Below are 22,007 nucleotides of genomic sequence, written 5' to 3' on the forward strand. Positions count from 1 at the left end.
AATAAGTTCTGCTTCATGGTTGATCTGCTGTTGAAAGATGATCTCAGTAACCTCTTTATGAACAGGTGGAGAGTAGGTGGCTGCTTACATGTGTTTGGTTTCTGAGTCATCAGAAAGGCTCCTTTGCCTCCCAGAATATCTCCTTCATCCAGGCTGTGGATACTTTTAATTCTACTATTGGAGGTTAGTTTCCCTCTGTTAAAATGCAGATGCCCTCTGGAGAGAGGATATCCATTTACTCTCAGAAGTCGTTTGCACCTTAATGGGGGGGGGGGTTCTTGGCCTTTTCTGCATGGCAGGTTTTTGAGGAAAGCACATGGAGGGAAAAGGGGACCCAGGGGATGAGTACTGGACATGCCAAAAGTAAACTTTGTCAGAGTTAGCAATTTGGATAGCTGACCCTGGGGATGTAGTCTCTTGGCTTAGAAAAATCCATTATTACTTATTTGCTGATGTATGTTGGGCGAGAAGTGCTTATTTCTATTGTAAGTTTTATGGCTCCAAAACTGTTGTTTATTTTTTAAAAGGTGCAATACTAACTAGAATTTAAATAAAAATTTGAAAAAAAAAATAAAAAAGCCAAACCAAAATAAATAAATAAATAAATAAAGGTGCAATAAATCCCATCTTCCCCACTCTCACCTCAACAAAAGTAATTTGTGTGGCAGCCTGATTTGTGGTCTTTATGGACAAGGCTATGCTACATACAGTTTGTGTGTTCACGTATCAGGGAAGGCTAATAATATCTACTGTACCAAATATCCTCCAGAGTTTTGGTGGCTTGTTTCAGAGGTTTCTTTTTTCATTCACATCATAATATGATTCAGATTGATTGGGAAGGAGAGGGTGTTCCACATAGTCTTTCAGGGACCCAGGCTTCTTCCATGCTGTATGTCCGCCATCTTTATTACTTGGCCTCAGGGTCACACTAGCCTCATCTGGAAGGTATGTCAAAGGGAAGAGAAAGCATACTTCCTTTTAACTGCCTTGACCTGGAAATGATACACATTTCACCTCACATCCATTGATGAGAACCAGTCTCAAAGACCCACCGAGATGGGAAGAGGCTGGGAGATGTCCAGGAAGAGGAAGCAGCCTTGGTGAGCCTCTGACAACAGGTCATCAGAAAGCATTTACACATTTTCCTTCTGTCTGTGACATAACCTGACCCTTGGGGGTTGTTATTAAGGGAACAGGGAGCAAGAGAGACTAGCAGTGACCTGGAAACTGTCCAGTGTTTAGAATGGTGAAAAGTCATTCATTCTGCTTGGTGAAGGACATCATCCTGCTGTTGGATTTTTGCTGTGTGAGGGAGACTGCGGTTGTGGTGCAAAGAGATGTCTCTATTTTGTTTGCTTGTTTATTTCCTTTTTCATGGAAGTAGGAAAAGCTATAGGAATTTGGGGATTTTGAATGCAGTGGCTTCTATAATGTTACGTTTCCTCTAGTCCACTTCCCTCATTGGGATGAGAGAGGCAGTTGTCTGGATGAGAGAGGCAATTGACTTGTCCAAATTCATATAGCAAGTTAGTGGTTTACTTCAGTCTCAGACCTGTTTTCCAGATTTCTACTCTGGTGTTCTTTCCACTACTGCTATTCCCTTGGAGAACCACTATTTGGAGACTAGACATGCGCTGCCAGGGTCCACAGGATGATAGGAGGCTTGATCAGGTGAAATTGGAAGCTTCCTTGTAGCTTGGAGATTCCTTGATTGTGTTTGAATATATGGTGTCTGATTGTATAATCCCTGGCCTGATGGGAGTGATGTAGTTTCCAAGAATTTGTAACTCTCCTGAGAAAACAGAATCTTAGCTTTTTATTCTTCTCAATTGTGTCTTTAATACTTTTTTATCTTTTTTAAAACTGTGTTTGCTTTTTAAATACATATTTTTTCTAACTGTAAAAGTAACAATTTCAATTTTAGAAATTAAGTAAATATATTAAGATGTAACAAAAATATATACAAATATAACAAAAAATATTCTGTAATTCCATAACTCAACAATGCAGCAGTAACCACTATTAATATCTTACTTTTCTATGTGTGTTCCCTAGCCATTTATTGAATACATAAATACTTGTATACTTATGTACAGTATAATTAGAATGAAATATTATACAATATGAAATAAATATTATACAACTCTTAAAATATTTCATATTACTTAATATGAAATATTACATAACCCTTAAAATTGTTTTAAAATAGTAGTGGTATGAAATATGCTCATATATATTTGTATACTTATCATAATATAATTAGAATAAAAATCTAATTTTATTTGTCTTGCTTGTCTTTTTTTTAATCTGCTTTTTAATGGAAATGGTAAAAAGCAAATGGAAATTCATATACCTTGGAATAAAATTCGAATTGTATTATGCATAACTGTACAAATATGTATGAGCATTTCTCCATATCATGACTTATGTTAAAACATTTTTTAAAGGGTTGCACAATATTGCATCTTGTGGAAACACAACGTGCTGAAGGAAACAGCCCAGGCAGGGAGGAGGGAAGGAGTAGTAGCATCTTTGGTTCTTGGCCCTCATGCTCTGCTCCTCTTCTCCCAGGGCATCAGCAGCCTATTCAGCTCACTGAAGGTTGTCCGGCTGCTACGTCTTGGGCGAGTGGCCCGTAAGCTGGACCACTACATTGAATATGGAGCCGCTGTACTGGTGCTGTTGGTGTGTGTGTTTGGGCTGGCTGCTCACTGGATGGCCTGCATCTGGTACAGCATTGGGGACTACGAGATCTTTGATGAAGACACCAAGACCATCCGCAACAACAGCTGGCTCTACCAACTGGCAATGGACATTGGCACCCCTTACCAGTTTAATGGATCCGGCTCAGGGAAGTGGGAAGGTGGTCCCAGCAAGAATTCCGTCTACATCTCCTCGTTGTATTTCACTATGACCAGCCTTACCAGCGTGGGCTTTGGAAACATTGCCCCATCCACAGACATCGAGAAAATCTTTGCAGTGGCCATCATGATGATTGGCTGTAAGTATGACAGTTGCTGGGACTGGGTGGGGGATGGGCAGGGGACATCCTGTTTCACCATAACTTCTATTGGTTGGAAATAGGGGATGGCTACAACGCTCACAGGATCAGGGTGTAATGACTTAAAATAAGCCACATTCTGTTCTTTTTTTTTTTTTTAGATGAGCTTTAAAGTTTTCCTGATAATTAAAGCATTGCATGTTTGCTGCAAATATTTAGAAAATATTAAAGGGCACATGTAGAAAATCGAGACCAATGAAATTCTACTTCTCAGAGATAACTACTATTACCTAATAAAGTTAGAATGAAATCATCATATACAACTTGGTAACCTGCTTGCTCATAGAACAGTGAATTGTGAAAAGTCTTTCCACGTCTGTTTAACTACAGCTCTAGGTCTGCACATTCCCTTATGGTACCAGAGAAAGAATATATGGAAAAAAAGAATGTTAGCTATCTCATTAATTATCTTTTATATTTATTATATGTTGAAATGATATTTTTATATAGGGGGTTAAATAAAATATCCCATTATAATTAATTTCATGTTTCTTTTGGATATTTTTAATGAAAAATTTAATTTAATGCTCCTAGGAATATTTTTTAATTTTTTTTAAATATGAAATTTATTGTCAAATTGGTTTCCATACAACACACAGTGCTCATCCCAACAGGTGCCCTCTTCAATACCCATCCCCCTCCCTCCCCTCCCTCTCACCCCCCCATCAACCCTCAGTTTGTTCTAAGTTTTTAAGAGTCTTTTATGTTTTGGCTCCTTACCTCTCTACCTTTTTTTTTTTTCATTCCCCTCCCCCATGGTCTTCTGTTAAGTTTCTCAGGATCCACATGAGAGTCAAACATATGGTATCTGTCTTTCTCTGTATGACTTATATCACTTAGCATAACAGTCTCCAGTTCCATCCACGTTGCTACAAAAGGCCATATTTTATTCTTTCTCATTGCCAAGTAGTATTCCATTGTGTATATAAACCACAACTTCTTTATCCATTCATCAGTTGATGGACATTTAGGCTCTTTCCACAATTTGGCTATTGTTGAGAGTGCTGCTATAAACATTGGGGTACAAGTGCCCCTATGCATCAGTACTCCTGTATCCCTTGGGTAAATTCCTAGCAGTGCTATTGCTGGGTCATAGGGTAGATGTATTTTTAATTTTCTGAGGAACCTCCACACTGTTTTCTAGAGCGGCTGCACCAGTTTGCATTCCCACTAACAGTGAAAGAGGGTTCCCGTTTCTCCACATCCTTGCCAGCATCTATAGTTTCCTGATTTGTTCATTTTAGCCACTCTGACTGGAGTGAGGTGGTATCCGAGTGTGGTTTTGATTTGTATTTCCCTGATGAGGAGCGACGTTGAGCATCTTTTCACGTGCCTGTTGGCCATCTGGATGTCTTCTTTGGAAAAGTGTCTATTCATGTCTTCTGCCCATTTCTTCACTGGGTTATTTGTTTTTCGGGTGTGGAGTTTAGTGAGCTCTTTATAGATTTTGGATACTAGCCCCTTGTCCAATATGTCATTTGCAAATATCTTTTCCCATTCCGTTGGTTGCCTTTTGGTTTTGTTGGTTGTTTCCTTTGCAGTGCAGAAGCTTTTTATCTTCATGAGGTCCCAATAGTTCATTTTTGCTTTTAATTCCCTTGCCTTTGGGGATGTGTCAAGTAAGAAATTGCTACGGCTGAGGTCAGAGAGGTTTTTTTCTTGCTTTCTTCTCTAGGGTTTTGATGGTTTCCTGTCTCACATTCAGGTCCTTTATCCATTTTGAGTTTGTTTTTGTGAATGGTGTAAGAAAGTGGTCTAGTTTCATCCTTCTGCATGTTGCTGTCCAGTTCTCCCAGCACCATTTGTTAAAGAGACTGTCTTTTTTCCATTGGATATTCTTTTCTGCTTTGTCAAAGATTAGTTTGGCTATACTTTTGTGAGTCTAATTCTGGGGTTTCTATTCTATTCCATTGGTCTATGTGTATGTTTTTGTGCCAATACCATGCTGTCTTGATGATTACAGCTTTGTAGTAGAGGCTAAAGTCTGGGATTGTGATGCCTCCTGCTTTCGTCTTCTTCTTCAAAATTACTTTGGCTATTCAGGACCTCTTGTGGTTCCACACAAATTTTAGGATTGCTTGTTCTAGCTTCGAGAAGAATGCTGGTGCAATTTTGATTGGGATTGCATTGAATGTGTAGATAGCTTTGGGTAGTATTGACATTTTAACAATATTTATTCTTCCAATCCATGAGCACCAAACGTTTTTCCATTTCTTTATATCTTCTTCAATTTCCTTCATAAGTTTTCTATAGTTTTCAGCATACAGATCTTTTACATCTTTGGTTAGGTTTATTCCTAGGTATTTTATGCGTCTTGGTGCAATTGTGAATGGGATCAGTTTCTTTATTTGTCTTTCTGTTGCTTCATTATTAGTGAATAAGAATGCAACTGATTTCTGTACATTGATTTTGTATCCTGTGACTTTGCTGAATTCATGTATCAGTCCTAGCAGACTTTTGGTGGAGTCTATCAGGTTTTCCACGTGTAATATCATGTCATCCGCAAAAAGTGAAAGCTTGACTTCATCTTTGCCAATTTTGATGCCTTTGATTTCCTTTTGTTGTCTGCTTGCTGATGCTAGCACTTCCCACGCTATGTTAAACAACAGCAGTGAAAGTGGACATCCCTGTCATGTTCCTGATCTCAGGGGGAAAGCTCTCAGTTTTTCCCCATTGAGGATGATATTAGCTGTGGGCTTTTCATAAATGCCTTTTATGATGTTTAAGTATGTTCCTTCTATCCCGACTTTCTCAAGGGTTTTTATTAAGAAAGGATTCTGAATTTTGTCAAATGCTTTTTCTGCATCAATTGACAGGATCATATGGTTCTTATCTTTTCTTTTATTAATGTGATGTATCACATTGATTGATTTGTGAATGTTGAACCAGCCCTGCATCCCAGGAATGAATCCCACTTGATCATGGTGAATAATTCTTTTTATATGCTGTTGAATTCGATTTGCTGGTATCTTATTGAGAATTTTTGCATCCATATTCATCAGGGATATTGGCCTGTAGTTCTCTTTTTTTGCTGGGTTTCTGTCTGGTTTAGGAATCAAAGTAATGCTGGCTTCATAGAATGAGTCTGGAAGTTTTCCTTCCCTTTCTATTTTTTGGAACAGCTTGAGAAGGATAGGTATTATCTCTGCTTTAAGTGTCTGGTGGAACTCCCCTGGGAAGCCATCTGGTCCTGGACTCTTATTTGTTGGGAGATTTTTGATAGCTGATTCCATTTCTTTGCTGGTTATGGGTCTGTTCAAGTTTTCTATTTCTTCCTGTTTGAGTTTTGGAAGTGTGTGGGTACTTAGGAATTTGTTTATTTCTTCCAGGTTGTCCAGTTTGTTGGCATATAATTTTGATAGTATTCCCTGATAATTGCTTGTTTTTCTGAGGGATTGGTTATAATAATTCCATTTTCATTCATTATTTTATCTATTTGGGTCATCTCCCTTTTCTTTTTGAGAAGCCTGGCTAGAGGTTTGTCAATTTTGTTTATTTTTTCAAAAAACCAACTCTTGGTTTCGTTGATCTGCTCTACAGTTTTTTTAGATTCTATATTGTTTATTTCTGCTCTGATCTTTATTATTTCTCTTCTTCTGCTTGGTTTGAGGTGTCTTTGCTGTTCTTCTGTTTCCTTTAGGTGTGCTGTTAGATTTTGTATTTGGGATTTTTCTTGTGTCTGGAGATAGGCCTAGATTGCAGTGTATTTTCCTCTCAGGACTGCCTTCGCTGCATTCCAAAGCCTTTGGATTATTGTATTTTCATTTTCATTTGTTTCCATATATTTTTTAATTTCTTCTCTAATTGCCTGGTTGACACATTCATTCTTTAGTAGGGTGTTCTTTAACCTCCATGCTTTTGGAGGTTTTCCAGACTTTTTCCCGTGGTTGATTTCAAGCTTCATAGCATTGTGGTCTGAAAGTGTGCATGGTATGATCTCAATTCTTGTATACTTATGAAGGGCTGTTTTGTGACCCAGTATGTGATCTATCTTGGAGAATGTTCCATGTGCACTCGAGAAGAAACTATATTCTGTTGCTTTGGGATGCAGAGTTCTAAACATATCTGTCAAGTCCATCTGATCCAATGTATTATTCAGGGCCCTTGTTTCTTTATTGATCCTGTGTCTAGATGATCTATCCGTGGTTGTAAGTGGAGTATTAAAGTCCCCTGAAATTACCACATTCTTATCATAAGGTTGCTTATGTTTGTGATTAATTGTTTTATATATTTGGGGACTCCCGTATTCGGCACATAGACATTTATAATTGTTAGCTCTTCCTGATGGATAGACCCTGTAATTATTATATAATGTCCTTCTTCATCTCTTGTTACAGCCTTTAATTTAAAGTCTAGTTTGTCTGATATAAGTATGGCTACTCCAGCTTTCTTTTGAGTTCCAGTAGCATGATAGATAGTTCTCCATCCCCTCACTTTCAATCTGAAGGTGTCCTCAGGTCTAAAATGAGTCTCTTGTAGAGAGCAAATAGATGGGTCTTGGTTTTTTATCCATTCTGATACCCTATGTCTTTTGGTTGGCGCATTTAGTCCATTTACATTCAGTGTTATTATAGAAAGATACGGGTTTAGAGTCATTGTGATGTCTGTAGGTTTCAGGCTTATAGTGATGTCTCTGGTACTTTGTCTCACAGGATCCCCCTTAGGATCTCTTGTAGGGCTGGTTTAGTGGTGATTAATTCCTTCAGTTTTTGTTTGTTTGGGAAGACCTTTATCTCTCCTTCTATTTTAAATAATAGAATTGCTGGATAAAGGATTCTCGGGTACATATTTTTTCTGTTCATCACATTGAAGATTTCCTGCCCTTCCTTTCTGGCCTGCCAAGTTTCAGCAGATAGATCCGTCACTAGTTTTATTGGTCTACCTTCATATGTTAGAGCATGTTTATCCCTAGCTGCTTTCAGAATTTTTTCTTTATCCTTGTATTTTGCCAGTTTCACTATGATATGTTGTGCAGAAGATTGATTCAAGTTATGTCTGAAGGGAGTTCTCTGTGCCTCTTTGATTTCAATGCCTTTTTCCTTCCCCAGATAAGGGGAGGTCTCAGCTATGATTTGTTCAAGTACACCTTCATCCCCTTTCTCTCTCTCTTCCTCTTCTGGAATTCCTATGATACAGTTATTGTTCCATTTGATTGCATCACTTAGTTTTCTAATTCTCCCCTCATACTCCTGGATTTTTTTTATCTCTCTTTTTCTCAGCTTCCTCTTTTCTCCATAATTTTATCTTCTAATTCACGTATTCTCTCCTCTGCCTCTTCAATCCGAGCTGTGGTCACCCCCATTTTATTTTGCACCTCATTTATAGCATTTTTTAGCTCCTCGTGACTATTTCTTAGTCCCTTGATCTCTGTAGCAATAGATTCTCTGCTGTCCTCTATACTTTTTTCAAGCCCAGCGATTAATTTTATGACTATTATTCTAAATTCTTGTTCCGTTATATTGCTTAAATTGTTTTTGATCAATTCGTTAGCTGTCACTACTTCCTGGAGTTTCTTTTGAGGAGAATTCGTCTGTTTCGTCATTTTGGATAGTCCCTGGGGTGGCACAGAACTGCGGGGCACTTCCCCTGTGCTGTCTGGAGTAACTTGTGTTAGTGGGCGGGGCCACAATCAGACCTGATGTCTGTCCCCAGCCCACCACTGGGGCCACATTCAGACTGGTATGAACCTTATCTTCCCCTCTCCCAGGGGCAGGACTCACTGTGGAATGGTGTGGCCCCTGTCTGGGCTACTTGCACACTGCCAGGCTTGTGGCGCTGCTTTGATGGGATCTGGTGTATTAGCTGGGGTAGATCCACAAGGTGCACAGGGGCTGGAGGGGTAGGCTTAGCTCGCTTTGCCATCGGTGGTCCCCTGTGGGAGGGGCCCTGCAGCACTGGTAGGGAGGCAGGCAGACCTGTTGGAGGGATGGATCCACAGAAGCACAGTGTTGGGTGTTTGCACCATGCAAGCAAGTTTGGTGCTGGGAACTGGTGCTGGGAAATCCTTTTGGGGTTTCAGCTGGGGGATGGGAGAGGGAGATGGCGCTGGCCAGCACCTTTGTTCCCCACCAAACTGAGCTCTATCTTCCGGGGCTCAACACCTCTCCCTCCTGGTGTCCTCTCGCCCTCCCGCTCTCTGAGCAGAGCTGTTGACTTATAACATTCCAGGTGTTAAGTCCCACTGGCTGTCAGAACTCCATCTGGCCCCTCCGCTTTTGCAAGCGAGACTCGGGGGCTCTACCTTGCTGGGCGGGCTGCCCCTCCACTGCCCTGGCTCCCTCCCGCCAGTTCATGTAGCACGCACCACCTCTCCGCCCTTCCTACCCTCTTCCGTGGGCCTCTTGTCTATGCTTGGCTCTGGAGAGTCTGTTCTGCTAGTCTTCTGGTGGTTTTCTTGGTTATTTAGGCACATGTGATTGGAATCTAAGTGATCAGCAGGACGTGGTGAGCCCAGCCGCCGCAAGCTTTCCCAAGCCTCTGGAATACTATTTTTTTTTAAAGTTTATTTATCTGAGAGAGAAAAAGAGACAGAAAACAACTGGGGGTGAGGCAGAGAGAGGGAGAGAGAGAGAATCCCAAGCAGGCTCCGTACCGTCAGCAGAGAGCCCAAAGCAGGACTTGACCTTACAAGCCATGGGATCATGACCTGAATCAAAATCAAGATTTGGATGCTCAACTGACTAAGCTGCCCAGGTACCCCAGTGCCATCTTTTATTTAGTTAAAAAAATGTTTTTGTAATGTTATTTATTTATTTAATTTTTAATTTTAATTTTAATTTTTTATTTTTTAAAATTTACATCCAAATTAGTTAGCATATAGTGCAACAATGATTTCAGGAGTAGATTCCTTAATGCCCCTTACCCATTTAGCCCATCCCCCTTCCCACAACCCCTCCAGTAACCCTCAGTTTGTTCCCCATATGTATGAATCTCTTCTGTTTTGTCCCCCTCCCTGTTTTTATATTATTTTTGTTTCCCTTCCCTTATGTTCATCTGTTTTGTCTCTTAAAGTCCTCATATGAGTGAAGTCATAGGATTTTTGTCTTTCTCTGACTAATTTCACTTAGTATAATACTTTCCAGTCCCATCCATGTAGCTGCAAATGGCCAGATTTCATTCTTTTTGATTGCTGAGTGATACTCCATTGTATATATATACCACATCTTCTTTATCCATTCATCCATCGATGGACATTTGGGCTCTTTCCATACTTGGGCTATTGTTGATAGTGCTGCTATAAACATGGGGGTGCATGTGTCCCTTTGAAACAGCACACCCGTATCCCTTGGATAAATGCCTAATAGTGCAATTGCTGGCTTGTAGCGTAGTTCTATTTTTAGTGTTTTGAGGAACCTCCATACTGTTTTCCAGAGTGGCTGCACCAGCTTGCATTGCCACCAACAATGCAAAAGAGATCTTTCTCCACATCCTCGCCAACATCTGTTGTTGCCTGAGTTGTTCATGTTGGCCATTCTGACAGGTGTAAGGTGGTATCTCACTGTGGTTTTGATTTGTATTTCCCTGATGATGAGTAAAGTTGAGCATTTTTTCATATGTCGGTTGGCCATCTAGATGTCTTCTTTGGAGAAGTGTCTATTCATGTCTTTTGCCCATTTCTTCTCTGGATTATTTGTTTTTTGGGTGTTGAGTTTGATAAGTTCTTTATAGATTTTGGATACCAACCCTTTATCTGATATGTCATTTGCAAATATCTTCTCCCATTTGTCGGTTGCCTTTTAGTTTTGCTGATTGTTTCCTTTGCTGTGCAGAAGCTTTTTATTTTGATGAGGTCCCAGTAGTTCATTTTTGCTTTTGTTTCCCTTGCCTCTGGAGATGTGTTGAGTAAGAAGTTGCTGCGGCTAAGATCAAAGAGGTTTTTTGCTTGCTTTCTCCTCAAGGATTTGGATGGCTTCCTGTCTTACATTTAGTTATTTCATCCATTTTGAGTTTCTTTTTGTGTATGGTGTAAGAAAGTGGTCCAGGTTCATTCTTCTGCATGTCGCTGTACAGTTTTCCCAGCACCACTTGCTGAAGAGACTGTCTTTATTCCATTGGATATTCTTTCCTGCTTTGTCAAAGATTAGTTGGTCATACGTTTGTGGGTCCATTTCTGTGTTCTCTATTCTGTTCCGTTGATCTGAGTGTCTGTTCTTGGGCTGGTACCATACTGTCTTGATGATTACAGCCTTGTAGTATAGTTTGAAGTCTGGGATTATGATGTCTCCTGCTTTGGTTTTCTTTTTCAAGATTGCTTTGGCTATTCGGGGTCTTTTCTGGTTCCATACACATTTCAGGATTATTTGTTCTAGCTCTGTGAAGAATGCTGGTGTTATTTTGATAGGGATTGTATTGAATATGTAGATTGCTTTGGGTTGTATCAACATTTTAACAATGTTCTTCCTATCCAGGAGCATGGAATCTTTTTCCATTTCTTTGTGTCTTCTTCAATTTATTTCGTAAGCTTTCTATAGTTTTCAGTGTATAGATTTTTCACCTCTTTGGTTAGATTTGTTCCTAGGTATTCTATGCTTTTTGGTGCAATTGTAAATGGGATCGATTCCTTGATTTCTCATTCTGTCACTTCATTGTTGGTGTATAGGAATGCAACCGATTTCTGTGTGTTGATTTTATATCCTGCAACTTTGCTGAATTCATGAATCAATTCTAGCAGTTTATTGGTGGAACCTTTTGGGTTTTCCTTGTAGAGTTCCATGTCATCTGTGAAGAGTGAAAGTTTGACCTCCTCCTGGCCAATTTGGATGCCTTTTATTTCTTTGTGTTGTCTGATTGCAGAGGCTAAGACTTCCAATACTATGTTGAATAACAGTGGTGAGAGTGGACATCCCTGTCTTGTTCCTGACCTTAGGGGGAAAGCTCTCAGTTTTTCCCCATTGAGGATGATATTAGCATTGGGTCGTTCATATGTGGCTTTTATGATCTCGAGGTATGCTCCTGCTATCCCTACTTTCTTGAGGGTTTTTTTTTTAATTTTTTTTTCAACGTTTTTTTATTTATTTTTGGGACAGAGAGAGACAGAGCATGAACGGGGGAGGGGCAGAGAGAGAGGGAGACACAGAATCGGAAACAGGCTCCAGGCTCCGAGCCATCAGCCCAGAGCCTGACGCGGGGCCCGAACCCACGGACCGCGAGATCGTGACCTGGCTGAAGTCGGACGCTTAACCGACTGCGCCACCCAGGCGCCCCCTTAAGGGTTTTTATCAAGAAAGGATGCTGCATTTTGTCAAATGCTTTCTCTGCATCTATTGAGAGGATCATATCGTTCTTGTCCTTTCTTTTATTGATGTGATGAATCACATTAATTGTTTTGCGGATATTGAACCAGCCCTGCATCCCAGGTATAAATCCCACTTGGTCGTGGTGAATAATTTTTTTAATGTATTGTTGGATCCAGTGGCTAATATCTTGTTGAGGATTTTTGCATCCATGTTCATCAGGGAAATTGGTCTGTAGTTCTCCTTTTTAGTGGGGTCTTTGTCTGGTTTTGGAATCAAGGTAATGCTGGCTTCATAGAAGACTTTGGAAGTTTTCTTTCCATTTCTATTTTTTGGAACAGTTTCAAGAGAATCCATTGTTTTTTGGGAGATTTTTTTTCAATATATGAAATTTATTGTCAAATTGGTTTCCATACAACACCCAGTGCTCATCCCAAAAGGTGCCCTCCTCAATACCCATCACCCACCCTCCCCTCCCTCCCACCCCCCATCAACCCTCAGTTTGTTCTCAGTTTTTAAGAGTCTCTTATGCTTTGGCTGTCTTCCACTCTAACCTCCTTTTTTTTTTTTTCCTTCCCCTCCCCCATGGGTTTCTGTTAAGTTTCTCAGGATCCACATAAGAGTGAAAACATGGTATCTGTCTTTCTCTGTATGGCCTATTTCACTTAGGATAACGCTCTCCAGTTCCATCCATGTTGCTACAAAGGACCATATTTCATTCTTTCTCATTGCCACATAGTACTCCCTTGTGTATATAAACGACAATTTCTTTATCCATTCTTCAGTTGATGGACATTTAGGCTCTTTCCATAATTTGGCTATTGTTGAGAGTGCTGCTATAAACATTGGGGTACAAGTGCCCCTATGCATCAGTACTCCTGTATCCCTTGGGTAAATTCCTAGCAGTGCTATTGCTAGGTCATAGGGTAGGTCTATTTTTAATTTTCTGAGGAACCTTCACACTGTTTTCCAGAGTGGCTGCACCAATTTGCATTCCCACCAACAGTGCAAGAGGGTTCCCGTTTCTCCACATCCTCTCCAGCATCTATAATCTCCTGATTGTTCATTTTGGTCACTCTGACTGGCGTGAGGTGATATCTGAGTGTGGTTTTGATTGTATTTTTGGGGGGGAGATTTTTGATTACTAGTTTGTGTTCCTTACTGGTTATGGGTCTGTTCAAATTTCTATTATTTCCTGTTTCAGTTTTGGTAGTGTATATGTTTCTAGGAATTTCTCAATTTCTTCCAGATTTCCCATTTTATTGGCATATAATTGCTCATAATATTATTTTATTATTGTTTTTTTTTTCTTCTGTGTTTGTAGTGATCTCTCCTCTTTCATTCTTGATTTTATTTATTTGGGTCCTTTCCTTTTTCTTTTTGATCAAACTGGCTAGTGGTTTATCAATTTTGTTAATTCTTTCAAAGAATCAGCTTCTGGTTTAATTAATCTGTTCTACTGTTTGTTTGTTTTTTTTTGTTTCGATAGCATTAATTTCTGCTCTCATCTTTATTATTTCCTGTCTTCTGCAGGTTTTGGGTTTTATTTGCTGTTCTTTTTTCAGCTTTTTAAGGAATAAGGTTAGGTTGTTTATCTGAGATCTTTCTTCCTTCGTTAGGAAGGCCGGATTGCTATATACTTTCCTCTTATGACTGCCTTTGCTGTGTCCTAGAGGTTTTGGGTTGTGGTGTTATCATTTTCATTGGCTTCCATATACTTTTTAATTTCCTCTTTAACTTCTTGGTTAGTCCATTCATTCTTTAGTAGGATGTTCTTCAGTCTCCAAGTATTTGTTACCTTTCCAAATTTTTTCGTGTGGATAATTTCAAGTTTCATAGAGTTGTGGTCTGAAAATATGCACAGTATGATCTCAGTCTTTTTGTACTTACTTAGTGCTGATTTGTGTCCCAGTGTTTGGTCTATTCTAGATAACTTTCCATGTGCACTGGAGAAGAATGTATATTCTGCTTTAGGATGAAATGTTCTGAATATATCTGTTAAGTCCACCTAGTCCAGTATGTCATTCAAAGCCATTGTTTCCTTGTTGATTCTTTGATTAGATGATCTGTCTATTGCTTTGGGTGGGGTATTGAAATCTCCTCCTATTATGGTGTTACTATCGATGAGTTTCTTTATGTTTATGATTAATTGATTTATATATTTGGGTGCTCTCACATTTGGGACATAAATGTTTACAATTGTTAGGTCTTCTTGGTGGATAGACCCCTTGATTATGATATAATGCCCTTCTGCATCTATTGATACAGTCTTTATTTTAAAGTCTAGATTGTCTGATATAAGTATGGCTACTCCGGCTTTCTTTTGTTGACCATTAGTATGATAGATGGTTCTCCATCCCCTTAGTTTCAATCTGAAGGTGTCTTTAGGTCTAAAGTTGGTCTCTTGTAAACAGCATATAGATGGATTTGTTTTGTTATCCATTCTGTTACCCTATGTCTTTTGATTGGAGCATTGAGTCCATTGACATTTAGAGTGAGTACTGAAATATATGAATTTATTGCCATTATGATGCTTGTAGAGTTGGAGTTTCTGTTGGTGTTCTCTGGTCCTTTCTAATCTTTGTTTCTTTTGGTATTAATTAATTAATTAATTAATTCATCTTTTCTCCCCTCAGAGAGTCCCCCTTAAGATTTCTTGCAGGGCTGGTTTAGTGGTCACAAACTCCTTTCATTTTTGTTTGGGAAACTTTTTATGTCTTCTTCCATTCTGAATGACAGCCTTGCCAGATAAAGAATTCTTGGGTGCATATTTTTCTTATTCAGCACATTGAATATATCCTGCCTTTCCTTTCTGGCCTCAAGCGTTTCTGTGGATAGGTCTGCTGCAAACCTGACCTATCTTCCCTTGTAGGTTAGGGACTTTTTTTTCTCTTGCTGTTTTCATGATTCTCTCCTTGCCTGAGTATTTTCTGAATTTGACTATGATGTGCCTTGTTGATGGTTGGTTTTTGTTGACTCTAATGGGGGTCCTCTGTGCTTCCTGGATTTTGATGTCTGTGTTTTTGCCTAGGTTAGGAGAGTTTTCCACTATGATTTGCTCACATAACCCTTCTACTCCTGTTTGTCTCTCTTCCTCTTCTGGGACCCCTATGATTCTGATGTTGTTCCTTTTTAATGAGTCACTGATTTCTCTAATTCTTAAATCGTGCTCCTTTGCCTTAATTTCCCTCTTTTTTTCTGCTTCATTATTCTCCATAAGTTTGTCCTCTATATCGCTGATTCTGTGTTCTGCCTCATCCATCCTTGCCGCCGTGACATCCATCCATTATTGCAGCTTAGTTTTAGCATTTTTTATTTCATCCCAACTAGTATTTACTTCTTTTATCTCCGCAGAAAAGGATTCTAGTCTATTTTTGACTCCAGCTAGTATTCTTACTATTGTGATTCTAAATTCTGGTTCAGACATCTTGCTTGTATCTGTGTTGGTTAAGTCCCTGGCTGTTGTTTCTTCGTGCTCTTTCTTTTGGGGTGAGTTCCTTCCTTTCATCATTGTGAAGGGAGAAAAGGAATTAATGAGGTGGAAAAATTAAAATAAAAAAATTAAAATTAAAAAAATATTAAAATTAAAAAGTTAAACACACACACACACACACACACACACACACACAAAATTGAATAAATGATGCTAGATCCTAGGTGTGTTTTGGTCTGGGTGTTGAAAGTGGTTTGAGAGATTAGAGAAAAAAGGGGGAAAAAAGGAAATCGTTCGAGAATTTGAAAAAAAATGAATACACTGAAGTAGACTAAAATGAAATGATGGAAGTAAAATAGAATTTGAAAAAAATTTACGTAAAATTGAAGAATATAGTAGAAAAAAAGTAAAAATATTTTTGATACGAATTAAAAGTAAAAATGAATTCTCTTGCAGTATTCATGAAAAAGAAATGAAATGAAAAAGAGAAAAAAGCAAAAAGAGGGAATCGTTTGAAAATTTGAAAAAGTGAATACACTGTAGTGGACTAAAATAAAATGATGGAAGTAAAGTAGAATTTGAAAAAATTTACATAAAAGTAAAAAATATGCTAAAAAAATTAAAGAAAATTATTTTTAATAAAAATTGAAAATAACAATGAATTTTTTCTCTTTCTGTATTCATGAAAAAGAAAAGAAGTTAAAAAGAGGGAAAAAAATTGAATAGATGGACCTGGTAAAAGATTTAAGTACGACTGAAATTACTTTGTTTTTCCCTAGAAGTCAGAGTATGAAGTGCTTTTTAGTCCATAAAATATGCCAGCGGTGAGACTTGTGTTCTTGAAGAGCGAGGTTGGCCCAGTTGGGTGGGGCTAAGTGTAATGGCTCCGTTCTCCAGTTGATGGCACTGCTAGCCTACTGGGGTGGACTGTTGTGGCACTCCTAGGTGCATATGCGCAGGTGTGGAGCAGTGAAAATGGCATCACCCAGCTATCTAGTCTCTAGTATCGGAACTCTGTTCTCCCCCATCAACAATCATGCACCCGTCCTCTGTCTTCAGCTTTCGTGCACTCCCCGCTTTTTCACTGTCCATGACTAAGCCTCAGGAAGTACCTCTGTCCCTAGTTTTGTCTCAGATGTGACTGCTTTTCCCAGCCCCTTACTTCTGAAGGACTGCAGCTTTGAACCATTCTGCCCCTCTGCAGGAGGGTCTTGGTGTCTCACCAAGCAATGGTCAAATGTCGGCTGCACCCAGGAACGCTTGCTGGACCCTGCTGCTGCCGGTGCCCCGAGACTGTGACCAGGTGCCAGCCCACCCCAGAAAAAGTTCACAAGATAGTGTAGCAGCAGCATTTCAGGGATTATGGAAAATCACAACACACATCTGGAATGAGGCTTCACCCTTAACGACCTTGTTCCAACACCAGCAAATGTGGGCGTTCTCTGGGTCTGCTGGGACCAGGGGTCCTCAATAGTTTCTACCAAATGTCCTTACAGCCATGGAACCACTATTCCCTGTGTGGCCCAGGAACCTCCTGGACCCCACTCTGCTCCTGGGGATTCGCCCTTCCCATCAGAGCACCACCAGGTATCGAGCTGCAGAGTTGCAGACTCTGTGCTCCCCTTGTTTACAGTTTTAATGGAATTTAAACCCTCTCCTTTCTTCTTTCTCCCTTTTTAGTTTAGTTCTCTCTAGCTGCTTTTGGGTAGGGGTGCTTTACCCGTATTCTCCCTCCCCACCATGTCTTCATCCTCTCTCCTCCCTCAAAAGCTGTTCCCTGCCCACCGCGGCTTTTCAGTCCCCAAGTTCACCTCTCCGTGCCATGTACCTGCTGAATTCTGTGGTTCAGATTGTGCAGATTGTTGTGTTAATCCTCCAATCAGTTTTCTAGGTGTGTAGGAAGGTTTAGTGTTGGTCTGGCTGTATTTCCGGGACGCAAGACACACAAAAAACTTCCATGCTGTTCCTCCACCTTGGCTCCCCCCCTATTTTTCATACATTTTTGATATCTGCTTGATGGTTAAGAAATTTCCCAAATCCCCATAAAACCCCATGAAACCCCACAGGATAGAAAGGCTCCTGTTCAGTTCAGTAGTGATGGGTTATTGGACTACTTGACTGGACTGAAAACCAAAAACAACCCCAGTTCTTGAGGAAGGTGTTTGTTTGTTTATTTATTTTTAATTTTTTTAAACGTTTTATTTATTTTTGAGACAGGGATAGACAGAGCATGAACAGGGGAGGGTCAGAGAGAGGGAGACACAGAATCTGAAACAGGCTCCAGGCTCTGAGCTGTCAGCACAGAGCCTCACGCGGGGCTTGAACTCACGGACCATGAGATCATGACCTGAGCCGAAGTCGGCCGCTTAACCAACTGAGCCACCCAGGCACCCCGAGGAAGGTGTTTAAATACCTGTCAGTTATCTATTGACCATCACATAGCTGTTGCCAGTGGCTGGTCTGGGAACAGCCTTGGGCTGGAAACAATGAACTGCCTTCACTGAAGGGAGTCTTAGGGGGAAGTAGACCTAACTTGCCTGGGGAAAGCATTATGTATTCAGATGGCTTGCACTCACTTGATGAGTGCACCCTGTTGGCACTTCCATGACAAATGGCGACATGGGAGAGGACAGTCCTCCCATGAATTGTCAGTGTGGACCAGAGTCTGGTCACACCAGGCAGAGGCTGTTTTGCCTGATGTACTCCTTCCAAGTGGAGTAGACACATTAATTTCTATACCAACCAGGAAACCAGGAAACCCACCAGGGATGCAGCAAGTGGGTTTTGTTACCCCAAATGGTCACATGTGCTGCTTGCCCCTTTTCTGCAACCACCTAATCATGTCTGATGCAGTTCTTCCATACAGGCCCTCTCTGCAAGGCACAGAGCTGGCCTCTGAGTATTTACTGAATGTGTCTAGGGGTAATTGATTTGTGGGAAGTGTGTGCTGATTGAGCTTTTGGGTTTGTGTCTTACTTTAATATGGGTCTTAATAGAGATGATTGCCTGGCCATGGGAAGCAGCGTTAAGTATCTGTGGGTGGCTAATTGCTTTAGCTTAATTAGAACTTGAGGTGCTTTCTTATGTCGTATAAAAGGATTTAAGACCTCGGCTCTTCTAAGATTATTTCAGCCTTACTAGTACAAGTTTTCTAGGTAGTGCTTGTAGCGTTTTTGTGAGCTTGGGGGCATCAGGTAAGCAACAAGATGTGCCAGCCATGTTGTGGGCCTAATTTCTGTCTCTAAGAGGGGGAGATGAGACATTTTGTCAAATGAAATACCTCATTATGTCAATTACAGAAAATTTGTTAAGAGTGGTTAGAAAATGGGCCCCATGTTATGGGCTCGCCAAAGGCTTTCAGATACGAAGAGACTTCATTGCAACTTTTTTCCTGGAAGAAAAGAAAAAAGAAAGTAGCGAAGATAAGCAGTTTGTGTTTCCAAAATTGTTCTTTTAGGAAAAGCGTAATTTCCTGGGTTTAGTCTCTGAGGGAAACCTCAATTATTATCACCTCTTTTCTTTCCCTTACCTTCTCAGAGTTTTATGATCTTCCCATTTCTTTTTTTAAGAGTGTAATAATACACAGGTAGTCACCTCTGCATTATGCAACCAAGTGTGATGGTTAAGTAGGCAAGTCTACTTAACTGTAATCCTGTTTCCAGAACACTTGTTATTTGCCAGGTGCTGTGATAAGTGCTCCATCCGTGAATTCTCCTGCTGGTAACAACTCTGTACTTTAGAGATTATTATCTCCATCTTGTACGGAATGAACTCAGAAAAGGTAACTTCTTGGGTCACCTGGGTGGCTCAGTTGGGTAATTGTCCGACTTTGGCTCAGGTCATGATCTCATGGTTTGTGGGTTCGAGTCCTGCATCGGGCTGTGTGCTGATAGCTCAGAGCCTGGAGTGTGCAACGGACTCTGTGTCTCCCTCTCTCTCTGCCCCTCCCCCACTAATGCTCTGTCTCTCTGTCTCTTTCTTTCTCAAAAATAAATAAACATTAAAAAAATTAACAAGAAAAAAGAAAAGGTAACTTCTTTTCCCAGAACATGGGGCTGGTAAGCAGGAGAGACAGGATTTGGATCCAAGCCCCTCTGAATTAAATGCTAGGTTCTTCCCATGGAGGCCACCTGTGGTCATGTGGGCTGAGAACACAGACCAGCACAGCAACACCTTGAAAATTCTCTCCATAAATTTTAACAGGTCAACAGTTTCTGCAGTGGAAAGTTTTTGTATGCTTGTTGTTGTTTTAATTTAAGAACAAGATTACGATACAGACTTGTGGGACCAGGTGCTTTGGAAATCAGCCATTTTTCATCAACCTGTCACTAACAGTTACAGCTGTTCTACTTTCCATGTGACACGTCTGACAAATTGTGGTGCTAACAACAAAGTTATTGTGCTCTGTGTAATGTGGTGGTAATTATCCTTGTAAACTCACATTCTGAACAACCTTTGTTCAGGACAACTGCTGATGTCTTATTGGATTTATGGGTCCTCTTTTACCTTGCTTTGCCTGTGTGCACACATGTGCACACTTTCATCCTTACTGCTGGCTCACAGGATTGGACCGATGCCAGAGCTGGGATCACTGGTGGTAGGGAACATTGCCCACAGCCTGCATTTGTGCCAAGGGGTCATACCTCTCTCCCTTTCTAGTCACTCTGGCACTCATGCCCAGCAGTCCCTAAGGAGTAGAGACACAAAAGCCAGTGCACTTTTGAAGTAATGGTTACTTTGTGAATTTTTCCTCTTTGTGTTGAATTTTACATGTGCTGGTAATATTTTTTGGCTATTCTGTGGCATTGTGTTAGCTATAATATAGGTTATCCAGAAGCCTCCTGTTGTGTCTCCTCTCTGCTCTCTGGCACTGAATATCTCATGATAACTTGGCCAGTTCCCCAGAGAATGTCAGCAAAAGTAGGAAAACTATTTTCAAGCTTGCCCACCTTTCTAAATTCTGATGAAAAGTTGTAATAGGAAGAGGTGAAAACTATTGGCTAAAATGAGTTTTTGCATAATACAGTCTAGTTCTATCCATGTTGTTGCAAATAGCAAAATTTCATTTTTTTATCGCTAATATGCTAAATGAACTAAGTCAATCAGAGAAAGACAAATATATGTGGAATTTAAGAGGATCTTAAATACAGAGAAGAAACTGAGGGTTGATGGAAGGGCGGAGGAGAGGGGGAAAATGGGTGATGGGCATTGAGGAGGGCACTTGTTGGGAAGAGCACTGGGTGTTGCATGTAAGCGATGAATCAAGGAATCTACCCCCAAAACCAAGAGCACACTGTATACACCATATGTTAGCCAACTTGACAATAAATTATATTTAAAAAAAAGAAACAAAACAGATGAGCATAGGAGAAGGGAACGAAAAATAAAATATGATAAAAACAGAGAGGGAGGCAAACCCTAAGAGACTCTTAACTATAGAGAACAAACTGAGGGTTGCTGGATGGCGGTGGGTGGGGGATGGGCTAAATGGACGATGAGCGTTGAGGAGGGCACTTGTTGGGATGAGCACTGGGTATCATATGTAAGAAATGAATCATTAGGTTCTACTCCTGAAACCAGTACTACACTGTACGTTAACTAACCTGAATCTAAATAAAAATATAAATAAATGAGTTTGTTTGTGATTAGGCTGTGGATATAGGTGATCTATGATGTCTCACTTCCATTCTGACATCCTGACCTGGACCAGGGGCTAGGCCAGCCCCCACCCTGATCTCCCTGACCTCCTCATGTGGGTCTTTGGTCCCTTGCAAAGGCTCACCCTGAGGTGTGGTGAGGCGGCTCCTTACATCTTGCACATCTCCTGTGTGCTGGTGATGCTGAGATGAGAAGGCCACCCTAGCCCTCTGTGTGACACCTGGGAGAGAATGTTCCCATTCAACAGGCATATGCTGAGTGCCTCCCCAACAGACCCGGAGCTGTGTGCTAAGGATCTGCGTGCTATGGATGGCACTTGCAGAGAGTCTGAAGGGGGTGGGGGCAGTGGGAAGGATAGAGACAGGTCCCATCGCCCACCAGCCAGGGACGAAGGCCTGGGGATGGAGCCACCACTGTGGGCCAAACCTTGCCCAGGCCTCCCAAGGATCCCACAAAGAAGGACTGCCAGAAGGAAAGAGTCTCTTTATCTGGGACGTCTCAGGCTAGGGACACGACCCTGTCTTGGGAGCTCTCCAGGGAGGATTTGATGGTGAGGAGACAGTTCCCATTTTCCTAATATGGGCTTTGCACTTTTCTGATTCTCTCCTCATAATGTCATTGC

General features: G+C 40.6%; 1 protein-coding gene across 6 annotated transcripts in view; it reads left to right on the forward strand.

Annotated features, from left to right (window-relative positions):
• Positions 1–22,007, forward strand: part of KCNH1 (potassium voltage-gated channel subfamily H member 1) — a 466,004-nt gene that overhangs the window by 230,110 nt on the left and 213,887 nt on the right. For all 6 annotated transcript variants that reach the window (XM_045048780.1, XM_045048781.1, XM_023248008.2 and 3 more), the window contains one exon: positions 2,572–3,001. In XM_045048780.1, coding sequence (XP_044904715.1) covers positions 2,572–3,001 — 430 coding nt within the window. The remainder of the gene's footprint in view (positions 1–2,571; positions 3,002–22,007) is intronic.

Source organism: Felis catus, chromosome F1 (genome assembly GCF_018350175.1).
Source record: "Felis catus isolate Fca126 chromosome F1, F.catus_Fca126_mat1.0, whole genome shotgun sequence".
NCBI classification, from domain to species: Eukaryota; Metazoa; Chordata; class Mammalia; order Carnivora; family Felidae; genus Felis; species Felis catus.